The 14,291-nt window shown below is 38.0% G+C and overlaps 1 protein-coding gene, 1 long non-coding RNA gene and 1 pseudogene across 2 annotated transcripts in view; 1 reads left to right on the forward strand and 2 right to left on the reverse strand.

Annotated features, from left to right (window-relative positions):
- LOC107684795 (ectonucleotide pyrophosphatase/phosphodiesterase family member 5-like) overlaps window positions 1–1,628 on the forward strand; it is a 6,291-nt gene extending 4,663 nt beyond the window's left edge. Inside the window, exon 4 of the mRNA XM_016481153.1 lies at window positions 935–1,628. Within this exon, the coding sequence (XP_016336639.1) occupies window positions 935–1,317 (383 nt within the window). The 3' untranslated portion in view covers window positions 1,318–1,628. The remainder of the gene's footprint in view (window positions 1–934) is intronic.
- A 2,103-nt stretch (window positions 1,629–3,731) lies between these two features.
- Window positions 3,732–9,977, reverse strand: LOC107684796 (eukaryotic translation initiation factor 5-like; annotated as a pseudogene).
- LOC107684797 (uncharacterized) lies at window positions 9,088–9,793 on the reverse strand. Its single transcript, XR_001633890.1, has 2 exons — window positions 9,711–9,793; window positions 9,088–9,224 (listed from the first exon to the last, which is right to left on the reverse strand). It is a non-coding gene; the product is annotated as an uncharacterized LOC107684797 (long non-coding RNA).
- Window positions 9,978–14,291: the final 4,314 nt, after the last annotated feature.

Raw genomic sequence — 14,291 nt, forward strand, 5'->3', positions numbered from 1 at the left:
ATTTGTTTCCACTGATGTCCTGAAGCGCGCTTCAGCTTCCACTCTCCGCACAAACGATTGGATATGCACCTAATAGTGCACATTTATCTTGGTTAAATGTTTAAACTAACATTGTGATATGCTTTAAGTATTTTATGTCTATAGATTTTATTTTCGAAAAGTCGTAATTACAACATCGTATGACATTGTCTCATATGATGCTCATAAGTTTCCTCATATTGCGTTAGTATCTGAAAACACCAAATCAGCAAAAAAATAAAAATTGCACTACGAAAGATCTCCATGATTAGCCTGTTTTTGCACTTCCTGTTTTTCCCTGCTTACATGAGTCAGTGTCGCAATGAATTTGATGATCCTGACTCGACATCTCATCATTGGACGCGCCTTTAGAAAGAAATGCATCTTTACGGATTACATAATAATAAGAGTTTTCGTTTTGGATTTGAATGATTTCGTTTTGTAGGTTTTGTTTACAATTTCTGGTTCACTTGCAAAAAAGTGCAGTGTGAAAGCGAACCGCACCAAACAAAAAAAAAGCAACATTGTATTTGGTCCAGACCAAAGCAAGTGAACTAGCGGACTTTCCTGGTGTGAATACATCCTTAATGATGGATTTGTGTATTACAAAAATTACACAATTGATGGGCTGGAGTTGTGTTGTGGATTATTGTGATGTTTTTAGGACTCTCATTCTGACGGCACCCATTCACTGCAGAGGATCCATTAGTGAGCAAGTGATGTAATGCTAAATTTCTCCAAATCTGTTCCAATGAAGAAACAAACTCATCTACATCTTGGATTGCCTGAAGGTGAGTAATTTTTCAGCAAATTTTAATTTTTGGCCGAACTATTCCTTTAATGTCATTGACGTGCTTACTAATCAGTATCAGAAATATCTTTGCAGTTATCTAATGATTACATGCTTGATTTGCAGTGGGAAACCATGGTTATAACAACAGCCTTCCCAGCATGCACCCTGTGTTTGTCGCCCGTGGACCCGCTTTCTGCCGCGACTACACCAAGGCCTCCATGCGCTCCGTCGATCTCTATCCTCTCATGTGCAGCATTCTTGGTCTCAAGCCCTTACCTAACAATGGCTCTTTGTCAAGAGTGCAGGATCTCTTAGTGGAGACATCAACCCCAAAGCCAGTGGTCCCACCCGTGCACAGAGAGCCTTCCTGCGCGTGGGCCGTGGGATCCGTCCTTGGCGCTGCCCTCGTGATCGGGTTCCTCTTCATCTTTGTGCAACAGGTGACACAGCGGCAGCATCTGCCACTGCATCTGTCCAACAGTGAGATAACACAGCCTTTACTGTAGGGTCAAACACAAGGGTTGTCGGCACTTTTCTCATTTGAGGTTTTCAATGTAGCACTGATTATTTCTCCAGTGCCACATCTCGATTCATTCTAAAATAATTCTGATAACACTTTTTAAGCAGCCAGCATGGTCGCTTGAATTCAAAAGTGATCGATATCCACGGTAACGTGCCAAAGCCGAATATACCAAAAGCAATATGGGGAAAGATGCTACAGTGGAAAAAGGTTGTGCAATCATCAAAATCATAGCTGACTAAGCCAATAGTGCCCTCTTCTGGTGAAGCTGTCAGTGATACCTTTATTCTAGTCATCTAAAATCTAGTATTCAGAAAGAAAAAAAAAAGTTAGCATCACCATGCTTTTCCTTTTCAATTTGAATCTGATATTTATTTAATAAAAGAGATTTGCCCTATTCTCTTGAATTTGCATTAAATGAATATTCCGGGTTCAAACTGATAGCATTTGTGGCATAATGTTAATTATCACAAACATTTATTTCCTTGTCCCACCTTTTATTTTCAAAAAAATCAAATAAGATCTGGGATATAGTAAGGCACTTAAAATAGAAAACTGGGCCAATTCATAAACATTAAAATACTCAGTGTTTCAATAGTATAGACACAGATGGCAAATAGTATGAAAGTTAACATGATTTTAGTGAGAAAAATTACTTCTATTCTATTCTGTGTATATTTATTTACAATTTTAAATTTGTTCCCATGACAACGCAATGCTGTAAACCCTAAAAAGACTAAAAATTATTTAAACAGCTTTACAGCCCAAATAATATGCAAACTGTAATAGTAAAAAACAAAACAAAACAAAAAAAGCATTTTAAGTGATTTTATAATATGATAAGCTTCACATTTCTGCTTTTAAATCCTCAAAAAATGCCCTATTTTTTTTTCAGGAATCTGATGAATAGAAAATTCAAAAGAACAGCATTTATTTGAAATAGAAATCTTTTGTAACATAAATGTCTTTAATGTCACTTTTAAGATCAAATCATTTTCACATTATTTATAAAATGGTAAGCTTGGCCTCATTTACTTCCATTGTAAATGCCTCATTGTAACCTCCATTTTTCTTTTTTTAATAAGCAATTCGAGATATGTTTTATGTTGATTAACACTCTGCCACAAATGCTGTTGATTGAGTTTAACTTGTATTGAACCCAGAATATTCCTTTAACTGAATGTTATGGATATTTAAGATTCTGAACCAAAAATTTAAGGGACGTTAGTAGCAGTTGCTTTTTGAATTTGATGTTATTCTTATACCCATCGTAGTTTTGTTTGTTAATTCGTTAAATGCAGTTGTTTAAGTTGGCATATTAATGTTAATAAGTGTTAATGAAAATAAGCTGGTAGTTGTCAAACTACCTCCGTGTTGCACTAAGATCAATGTAAGCTAATCAGGATAGAGAGAAGTATTAGACTAGTGGGGTGTTTTACCTTATCTGCATTTTGCACAAATACCATCCAAAATGTGTATTAAAAAAAAAAAAAAGTGTATGCGCCAAAATCCTCAAAGATTGACATAAAGTAGTAATAGTATAAGTCCTGCATTAATGTATTTTGTACTTTTTGAAAATAGCATTTAACAAAAATGCCCTGTGTAGGGCAAAACACTGTGATCTGTCTTCTACTGGTGCAAAGAATAAATGGAAAATAATATTTATGATCTTTGATATAAATGTTGCTGAAGTAGTAGTAGTAGTTCGCTGCTTGCAGAATGTTAGGATTGTTTCTGTTATTAAGAAGGACATTTTGACTTTCTATATGGACGTGTGCAGAGACTGTTGTGTTTTGTGTTAAGTATTTCTATGATTTGCTGGATTTGTCTTACATGTTTTGGATTTTATGGCCCAATGTCTGATTTTGATCTGTCAAAAGACCCGTAACTAAAACATTACTTCAAATGTGCTACATTAAAAGATAAACAAATGCCCGATTTGGAAACATCCGAGTGCTTGATATCTACCTACTGCAATTAGTAGTCACAACCTATTTTCCCTACAGTGACTATCATTACAGAAAAGTTAATGGTCAGTAAGATTTTTTAGCAATGTTTTTGAAAGTATCTTTTGCTCACCAAGTCTGCATTTATTTGATTACAAATATGGTAAATACAGTAATTGTAAAATATTACAATTTAAAATGACTTGTATTTGAATACATTTCAAAATATAACTTATTTCTCTGATGCAACGCTGAATTTTCAGCATCATCACTCCAGTCCTCAGTGTCACATGATCCTTCAGAAATCATTCTAATATGCTGATTTGGTGCTCATGAAACATTTCTTAACAGCTGTGCTGCTTAATACTATTGTGGAAGTACTGACCCCAGACTTTTGAACAGCCTTTAATATTAAATATTAATAGTGTCGTAAACCAACTAGACAGACACATGGTGGAATTCACAGGCAAATCTTTAATAGTTGCAAAAATACAAGGGGAACTCGTGTGCATTTATGCTCTATAATCTAAGAAACTCATGCATACAAACAACAGCAACAATTCATCAATAGAGCTGGTGAGAAAAGACTAAAATAAGAGGCTTTGAGCAGAGCGCTAACCCAGGCCTAGAGCTGAAGAAAAGGCCAAAGGAGGTGAAAGGCATGCGTCTGACAAAAAGAAGCCAAGCAATATGTGAAGAGGCAACTGAAGCTTTTTGGTTTCATCTTTAAATGGCATCAATATCAATGTCCTCCTCCTCATGGTCTGACTTCTCAGGTTTTGTGGTCTCCATTTTCAACTCGCGGGCAGAGGAGGAATACACCACCTAGAGAAAAGGAAGATGAGTAAATTCTGTACTAACAATGTTTTTCGAATGACTAACATACTATATTTACAATGATCTTATTATAAATCTAAAATCCTGGTTATGAAAACTGATGTAATAACATGGCTTTTTTTTTTTTTACCTCAACGTTGTCATCGTTATCTTCCTCTTCCTCACTGCCCTCACTCTCCTCCTCTGCCTCCTTGAGCCATTTAACAAAGGGCTATGCCTTGGCATGAATCTCTTTAGCCAACTCTTTGGAGACATACTTCTTAGACACCTATAGCAGAAACGTCACCACAGGCTTAAACTCCAGAACACTAGACTAGTCAAGTGTGCTTGCTGCTATCAGACCCTGGGCTCTCCAGCAGCATGCAGGTCACAGACGTTACCATATTACAACCCCCTCCGACACTCAGGCTAAAATGACAAGGGTTGCCTAGCAACAGGTAACCGACCGAGATCAGAATTGGATTCAAGCATCTAAACTACTTTTATCTGAGCCACATTCAACTCTGACCTACATCGTTTCATCTGAGATTCTAGAAGGTCAAGTCTAGAGGCTGTGTGTTGGCAGGTTACCTTTTCAGCCCATGCAAGTATGACATCTTCCTCCAGCAGATCCGCGTCATACAGGTCTTTGAGTATAATGGGGACTCTGGGTAAGAGCTGCATCTGATGCAGCTTCACCAGGCACTCAAAGCCACCCAGAAGATATTTCTGGGCTTTCTTATTGTTGTGGCAGAACTGTTGACAGAAATGTAAACTTCTTACTTATTATAGTGCAATAACAAGCCAGTAAGTGTTATTTGTAAAAGCAGCATTAGTGCATTTTAACAAAAGGAATAAGGTTTGCACGCATGGGAAGTCTTTGCTGTTGTAGGGCAGGTTTCCCAATCAGGGGTTTCTTAAAATTACAGTTGAATCACTGATGTCACATGGACTATTTTGATGTCCGTACTATCTTTCTGGCCCTTGAACATGTCAGAAAGCTCTTGGATTCCATCAAAAATATCTTTATTTGTGTTCCAAAGACGAACGAAGGTCTTATGGTTTTGGAACGTCATGAGGGTGAGTAATTAATGACAGAATTGTCATTTTTTGGTGATCTAACCCTTTAAATTGTGAATGCTGAATGACTAAAAAAAAAAGTTATGTGAATTCATTGGTCAAAGAGTGGGAACCTTGAAAAAAAAAAAAAAATTCAGCTCTTAAAACGTTGAGAATCAGTGTTTTAAATGTTAACATATGAGGACGTACCCTGAGGAAGTGGCGCTTGTACTTCTTGATCTGTTCACGGATGTTCTCGTCAAAGAGCAGCTCGTTTAGCCAACTCTTTGGAGACATACTTCTTAGACACCTATAGCAGAAACGTCACCACAGGCTTAAACTCCAGAACACTAGACTAGTCAAGTGTGCTTGCTGCTATCAGACCCTGGGCTCTCCAGCAGCATGCAGGTCACAGACGTTACCATATTACAACCCCCTCCGACACTCAGGCTAAAATGACAAGGGTTGCCTAGCAACAGGTAACCGACCGAGATCAGAATTGGATTCAAGCATCTAAACTACTTTTATCTGAGCCACATTCAACTCTGACCTACATCGTTTCATCTGAGATTCTAGAAGGTCAAGTCTAGAGGCTGTGTGTTGGCAGGTTACCTTTTCAGCCCATGCAAGTATGACATCTTCCTCCAGCAGATCCGCGTCATACAGGTCTTTGAGTATAATGGGGACTCTGGGTAAGAGCTGCATCTGATGCAGCTTCACCAGGCACTCAAAGCCACCCAGAAGATATTTCTGGGCTTTCTTATTGTTGTGGCAGAACTGTTGACAGAAATGTAAACTTCTTACTTATTATAGTGCAATAACAAGCCAGTAAGTGTTATTTGTAAAAGCAGCATTAGTGCATTTTAACAAAAGGAATAAGGTTTGCACGCATGGGAAGTCTTTGCTGTTGTAGGGCAGGTTTCCCAATCAGGGGTTTCTTAAAATTACAGTTGAATCACTGATGTCACATGGACTATTTTGATGTCCGTACTATCTTTCTGGCCCTTGAACATGTCAGAAAGCTCTTGGATTCCATCAAAAATATCTTTATTTGTGTTCCAAAGACGAACGAAGGTCTTATGGTTTTGGAACGTCATGAGGGTGAGTAATTAATGACAGAATTGTCATTTTTTGGTGATCTAACCCTTTAAATTGTGAATGCTGAATGACTAAAAAAAAAAGTTATGTGAATTCATTGGTCAAAGAGTGGGAACCTTGAAAAAAAAAAAAAAATTCAGCTCTTAAAACGTTGAGAATCAGTGTTTTAAATGTTAACATATGAGGACGTACCCTGAGGAAGTGGCGCTTGTACTTCTTGATCTGTTCACGGATGTTCTCGTCAAAGAGCAGCTCGCTCAGAATCAGAGGACCCATGGCCTCCACATCCATCCTTTCAGCCTCAGCCAAGATCTCTTTATCTGCCGAGTCAATTGCTCCACTGTCTTTCTTTTCCTAAAGGGCAGAAACAAAGAATGGAGCTGAACGAGGAAAGTGTCATATATATATATATATATACAGTATATATATATATATATATATTCTCATCAAAGAGCAGCTCGCTCAGAATCAGAGGACCCATGGCCTTCACATCCAGCCTTTCAGCCTCAGCCAAGATCTCTTTATCTGCCGAGTCAATTGCTCCACTGTCTTTCTTTTCCTAAAGGGCAGAAACAAAGAATGGAGCTGAACGAGGAAAGTGTCATATATATATATATATATACAGTATATATATATATATATATATATATTGAGAGAGAGAGAGAGAGCGAGCAATTTTCAGTACAATTTTAAGACCAACACCTTCACAAAGTTGTAAAATATGTTGACCCTCTCCTCCAGGGATTTCTCCAAGTCATCAGTGAGCGTGAGACCCTTGGCGTGCTCGCTGATCTCCTCCATCCTGCGACGCTGGGCCTCTTCTGTGGTCTCCTCAGCCCAGTCTTCATCGTCATCCCCATCCTGTCATAAGATCACATTCAACACCGGTGTTTCTCATCTCTTACGCTGGTATGTGGTTTTTCAGGAGATGATCTCAAAGCAGCACTTACCACAGCATCAGGGGCATCTATGTCATTATGGTTTCCAGCTTCTCCACCACTTGAGCCATTCTCTTTGTCCTTCTTTCGGTTCTTCTTTTCCTTTTCTTTTTTCGCAGATCCACTGTCATTCTCTGCACCAACATGGCAGGAGAGAGGAAGTTAACAAAAGAGCAATAGAGTTTAGTTCATGAACATCAAATCAGCATGGCATAGGTCAGAAGTTTTTGGACTACCATTACTGCAGATACATACTGCTTACAAGCACATACTAAATCCAAAACAGATTAGGGTTACCCAAATACCCAAGCCTTCCCTTCAGTTTTATTTGAAAGTAAAGGTTTGTGGAACATTAAAAGGACAATAAGCACAATATGAAAGTGAAGATAATCATGCGTTTACCACTGGGGATTCAAAATATCTATTCACCGTCTCTCTAAAGTCTGTATTTACCTGGTGGATTCTTGAGAATGAAGGTGCAGAGTTTGTGTCTAGTGTCCAACATGCCTCTGTAACCACAAGCCTTGCAGGAGTTTCCAATGGTCTGCTTCTTGGGATTAATGTGCTACAATGAGGAGAACATTTGACTTTATTAAACTATATTGATAAACAGGCTGTGCGACAATGAATCCAGCTACAAATCTGTGAGGCAAATTGCTCACAATTGCTTCCACTTGAAACTTGCAGAAATTATTTTTCGAAAAAAAAGTGTATGCTTTGCCCTGTGTACAGGTATAGACCGATGTGTTATATATTATTTATAACCTTACAGAGAGGATATAAAGTCGACTGCAGCATGAAACCGAAACCAGGCCAGCTGAGACCATACAAAAAAAAAAAAAAAAAATCTCATGAAGTCCTCAGTACTGCACTGCAGAGGAAAATCAGCAGGCGCAAAAGAACATTGCTTTCAAGTATATATATAAAATAAAAAAAAACAAGTTCAAGTAAGTTAAACAAATAAGATTTTTTTCCATCTTAAAACAAGACATTTCTGTCCCTCCATTGAAAGTCCATGCTCTACCATACTTGCGTGACACAATAGATACTGTGTGCTCTTTGCATTAATGTCTTATGGGTTTGGAATGAGTAAATAATGACAGAACTTTAATTTTGGAGTCAACAATTCCATTATGATATGGTAACCCCTCCTTGCCATTGACTGATTGGTTTTGGCAACTGAAAACAGGAGACTGAATGTAACAATGAGAAACTGTAGGTGGCTTGTATACAGTTAATGACACAGCTAATTTCCTCTGTACACCTGCAAAACAATCTTAACATGGAAGCTACATGCGTGACCCCATAGAGACCTGCATACTCAGCAACGTGCATTCAAACAAAGGGCACTCAGTTCAACAGGGCATCAAGGGCACCCAGTTCAACATCCACCAGAATGCACCGGTTCATCAATAGTCTCACTTCAACCATGACCCTTCTATGCAAGTCTAAAGGTATATGGCAAAATGGAAATATTTACCAAATCAGTTTCAGGATTGTCACACTCAGGACACAGCACAAACTTGCGAATGAATCCATCTAGCATGTCTTGCAGTTTGTTTGCTTCATGAGATCCATTGACGATGTAGCGGTCATTCTTGCTATCGAACTGGGTTTGGGCTCCCAACTCACAACCAAAGAATTTGGTGGGATAAGAAACATCAAACATGCATTTACATATAATTTATTTAATCTATATCAATATTTATCATCAAGAAATAAATATTAACCCTGGCCATATACGTTTAAAACCCACCTTAGCAATGAGACGGGGCATTTTATAGCGGTAGAACTGGTCTGACACGCTGCGATTGACATTGATGGACATTTTGGCTTCCCGTATGGTTTATCAGCAAGACGAGAAGATCATGAATTGGCAATTATTAGTATCTTCTGTTTGAAGAGGAGGGAATGACATAAACGACTGCAAGAGTACTTTGTCTCTGACATGAAAAGGGTACGGCCACTGAGGCTCCAGGCTTCGAGCTCGTTGACTAAGTTCCCCCCAAACAGGTTCCGACAGCTGCACTATAGCACTGCAAAAAGGACATGAGAATGAGGATTAAGAGCAGAAAACAACAAGTATCACACAGTTTAGCATCACTACCACTGTGGTATCAACCACAGCAGACAACTAAATTGAGGTGTGCCAATTCTCTATATGCCTGGCTAGTTATCTACTAGGACCACCTGTCATGGTGATATTGGAGTCTGCATACAACTCAATACTGAAATAAATTGCTGTTAAGGATAGAAAACAATGGCATAGTCAGACCCAGACATTCTGGTGCCGAATTGACTTGCATGCTGATGGGATGAAACTCCAAACAGGCCTGTGTTGAGCAACAACATGCTGCAGAGTGCGTCACACCATAGGAGGACGCCATTTTATTCGGTGCAGTATGCATCACATTAAGATTGATGCAAACTCCTAGATCTGGTTAAACAAACCAACTATCGCGAGAGTACACGCGCAGTCATGAGAGAGAAAAATACACTAGAAATAACCGAAATAAACGTACCTTTCCCATCCGTAGCTCCTGTCGTCCAGGTACTCACCGTTTTCGCAAAACAAAGACATAAACACACCGCTGGTCGCCCTGAGAAGAGGTGAACTACTGGTTTGAGTTGGTCGGTTTAGTTTAGCTAGCCATAGGTAAGGAAATTACAGTGAAATAGCTTTTTAAAACAATGCTCACATGTCGGAGGCCTATTCAGAGCCTTAGCAACATCAACCATGTTGACTATGACGGTCTTAATTCCATTCCCCTTGCCTTCCACCTGTGAAAAACAAACATGGTTTAGTTTGCATCTAATTATTACATATAGTTGGATAATGGTCAAATTTCATCACAATAACCTTTGCAAAGATAATTAAGATAAGAAAAATAATTTTATACCTGAGAAGAGGTGAACTACTGGTTTGAGTTGGTCGGTTTAGTTTAGCTAGTTAGGGGTCGGCACGGCGGTGCCTGACTGGGTTACACCTTGCGGAGCAGAGTGATAAACCCTGAGGAGAAAACTCACGACGCCCTCAATACAGGGGACCTGAAATAAAACAGCATTCATGAGTAATACTTTACAGTCAGCAACATAATAATGCTGTTGATGTGACCCAACACGACTGACGTAAGTTATAAGAGCTAACATATGGCAGCATTAACAGAAACCTAACACGCAGTATCTCCTCAAGACAGAGTGCGAATATATTTATCAAATGTGAATAAAACAGAAGAATCCCCTAATGAATAGGCTAATATGTTTTCGCGAAGTTTTACTCACCTCTCGCACGCTCCTGCTCGTATGCTAAACCACAATGAGCGCATAAGACCTCGTGACTTCCAATCTTAACTCGGCTGCAAACTGGCCCCGCCCCCATGCCCTAAACGGATGTTTTGATTGGCTTGCGCCTCACTGGATTCTATTTTATTTGTCAAATTTTGCTATCAATCATATTGGACACGCCGATTTACTTGCTGATTGGGAAAGATCTCTTTTGTGGTAAATAACTTATTACTTTTGGTAATTTTTATACGAAAATTCTGATAAATAAAAGCGCCACACTTTTGATAATTTTTATACGTAAATTCAAACGCCACACAGGCTTCGTGTTTTTTTAGTGTGTATATAAAAGCGTTGAAGATGATGGACAATCTCCAAGCAAAAAAATTGCCTTCTGTTAGACTAACCCTGTTTTTTTTTTTTTTTTTACAGTCTATGGACTAACCCCTACATTTTTTATTCAAATAGTTTGTCAGTCATGTTTTTCTTAATTCAACTAGGCTACCTATTTTGTTCTTTTGGAATAATAGTACAAATATGGGAAAAATTTGCTGATTGGGTCATTCCTGTTAGGGTATGCATTACATTATTATGTCCTCATCATATATGTCTTGTTAACAATGTTATAAAGATGGAAGTCATATTAGTTTCTCTTTTACCATGATATCACAATTATGTGAACATAAGGGTTGTAGAAAATGGCGGTGCTTTGGCTTGAGCAGATGTTGACTTTTTTTTTTTTTTTGCCAACTTTTCTTTTATCTAATCAAAATACTTCAGAAAATATTTATTTCCATTAGTTATGTTTTTGTGATCTTTTTTTGTTTTAGAATTCCAGCATATATGAAGCATATAACTATATAAACTATATACAGACAGATACCATGAAAATTGTCCACCTTATGATGTTTTTTCTTTCTCTTTTAATTGCTTCTCCTTTTACATATTCTGCTTTTGGAAGTGTCACAAATTCCACATATAGCCTGGGACAGTGGATGACACACAGAGTGAATTCTCTGGATGTGTTTACAAACCACTGGAACAAAAGATTCCTGGCTGAGCACAACATGATGTAGGCCAGTGGAGAGGAATGCAGAGGACAAAAAGCCAGTATGGGTTCACTGGATTACCTGTGGCATTTTCAGGGTTCAGAGGGTTTACTGATGTAAGCTACAGTGACAAAATCCTTTATATTTACTGTACAAAGGAAAATATCCTATAACATTAGAGGAAACAAACACATTTTCAGCATTCATTCTAGTAAATAAAGGGTTAAAATATTTTACAGTAAAGTGTTTTACAGCAACAAAACAGGAGAGCATTGCAACTCAGTCCACTTTTTCTGAAGTGAAAACATAAATGTGATTCCTCTGTTTGGTGAATTAATAATGAATGGGCCTCTTGTTGACAGTAATGTATGCATTATAGATACTTTTATCCAGCATATACACATTTCTACACTTATACCAGTACAAACATTCACTACGAATTAAACCACTGGCATTAGCACCATGCCTTAGTTGCAACTTGAAATACAGGAACAGGAGAGTCCACCCAAAAATGAAAATCCTGTCATCATTTACTCACCCTTATGTCGAAAGTTAAACATGTAAGACTTTCTCTCTTGTGTGGAAGACAAAATAAGAAATATTGAAGAATGTTGAAAACTAAACAGTTTTGGTTCCTATTGACTTCCAAGTGTCCATACAATGGTGTCAAAAGGAAGAACAAACTGTTTAGTTATCAACATTCTTCCAAATATGTTCTTTTGTCTTTCACAGAAGAAAGTCATTTGGAATGACATGAGGGTGAGTAAATGATGACAGAATTTTCATTACTTAATGGACTATCCCTTTAATCTCATGTCAGTGTCAAAAGTGCCCCAATTTACCAATAAGGGGACATTAAATATGTGTGGCTGTATAATGAATGTTAAAATAAAATCAGTTATATAAAAAAAAAGTTATATAAGAGTTATATTTTTAAAAATACACAAACTTATTTGTTTTTAACAAACTAAATGGTAAACATAAGGCAGATGGACTTTATATTGTATAAATTTGACCATTAACGTTTCACCACATATATTTTTTTCTTTAATAGCATTAAAAATTCAAATGTGAAAATAAGAGACACTTCTTATTCCTTTACTCAATTCTGTTTATGATTTATTTGCACATCCTCCAGTGAATATTTGCTCCACCTCTGCCAAAACAGGTGGAGAACATCTGTGGATATTCTTCAGGTCTTATTACAGTTTTCCCAATTGGATTGAAGTCAGGGCTCTGGTGGAGGTGTTCCAGAACAACAACCATTTTCTTGCTATTCATAGGTTTTCCCTTGTGTGCTTATCCCTGCTGATGAAATGAATGTTGCCCTTGATTACAGATCTCTGGCTGGCTGAAATAGGGGATTTGCATGCATTTTGTTCTCATGTTGCTCTCCCGCTAAAAAGTAACCCCAGCTCCATGCATGACAATAGTGATGTTGTCACCTTTTGCCGTGTTTTGTTCACATTGCCCTTGTTTCTCATTCCTTAGTGTAGTAGGTCAGCCTGATATTAGCAGTGCTTGGGATGTGCCATATGTTTTCCCCTGCATTTCTGACACTAATCTGAGCTGCTGTTTTTAGTCATGAAACACCAGAAGGATACATTATAAATTCATATGTAAGTAAGCAAATGGCAGAAGGGATACTTATGAAGTTATTTTATGAGAATCAGTGGTGCCGTCAAGGTCAAAGCTGCATTCAGTAGTTTGCTGCTAATTTAAAATGTTTTACACAATAATGTTTTTGTAAAAAATACTTAATGGTGTGCACCCACATTAGACGAAGACTGTATTTATAGTAGTTTCCTATTAAAAGTATTTGCATAGAAATCTTGTATTTTTCCATGACGTGACCCAACATCTGAGAGAATCCTCACACTCATTGGCTGTGCCTTTTTAGGTACGCTAGTAGAATAGTGTCGTTTGGTGCACCTAATACGTTGGATGACAGCTGCAGTTAAAAACCAAGAAAAAGAAGAAGTGTAGTTTGGTAATAAGAAAAGAATCAGTACCTGTACGGTCCAAGAAGTAGAAAAGATCGGAAGCCAGTAGACAGAAAGTCTGACAAAGACAAAAAAAAACGCAAGTAAACACTGGTACGGCAAACACAAAGAGAAAATCCTGAGTAGTGATGCCCAGTTTGCTTCTTTTTTGTCAGACAGGTAAGGGAATTATGTAGACTGCTCTCTAAAATGCAGAGAAGCGATTAGTCAACAGAAGAGACTGACGGCAGCGCGTGAGTGTTTTGCTTAATACTTTGGAGATCAGGGCCCGTATTCACAAAACATTTTATCTTACCACTAAGAGTTCTCCTAAATAGCAGTAAAAGTTTTTAACTACGAGTTTTCTCTTAAAACCTATTCACAAAGCTGCTGAGACAAACTTTTACTTAGGAATAAAGAGAAGTCTTAAAGGGGTCATATGATGCGATTTCAAATTTTCCTTTCTCTTTGGAGTGTTACAAGCTCTTGGTGCAGAAAGAAGACCTGTAAAGTTGCAAAGACTAAAGTCTCAAATCCAAAGAGATATTCTTTATAAAAGTTACGAGTCAACCACGCCTACCTAAAACGGCTCGTTCTAAAACGCCCCCATATGTCTACGTCACTATGTGGGAAGATTTGCATAACGCCGCCCAAATGTTCACGCAAAGAAAGAAGGCGTAACTTTTATTCTCGCTGTAGTATTGTTGTTGCCGCCGCCGCCATGTCGTGAAGACACTGTGTGTTTCGTTGTGAAAGCAAAACTACTTTGTTTGGCCTTCCAAAAGAGGAC

Source organism: Sinocyclocheilus anshuiensis, unplaced genomic scaffold, assembly GCF_001515605.1.
Source record: "Sinocyclocheilus anshuiensis isolate Anshui unplaced genomic scaffold, SAMN03320099.WGS_v1.1 scaffold405, whole genome shotgun sequence".
NCBI lineage: Eukaryota > Metazoa > Chordata > Actinopteri > Cypriniformes > Cyprinidae > Sinocyclocheilus > Sinocyclocheilus anshuiensis.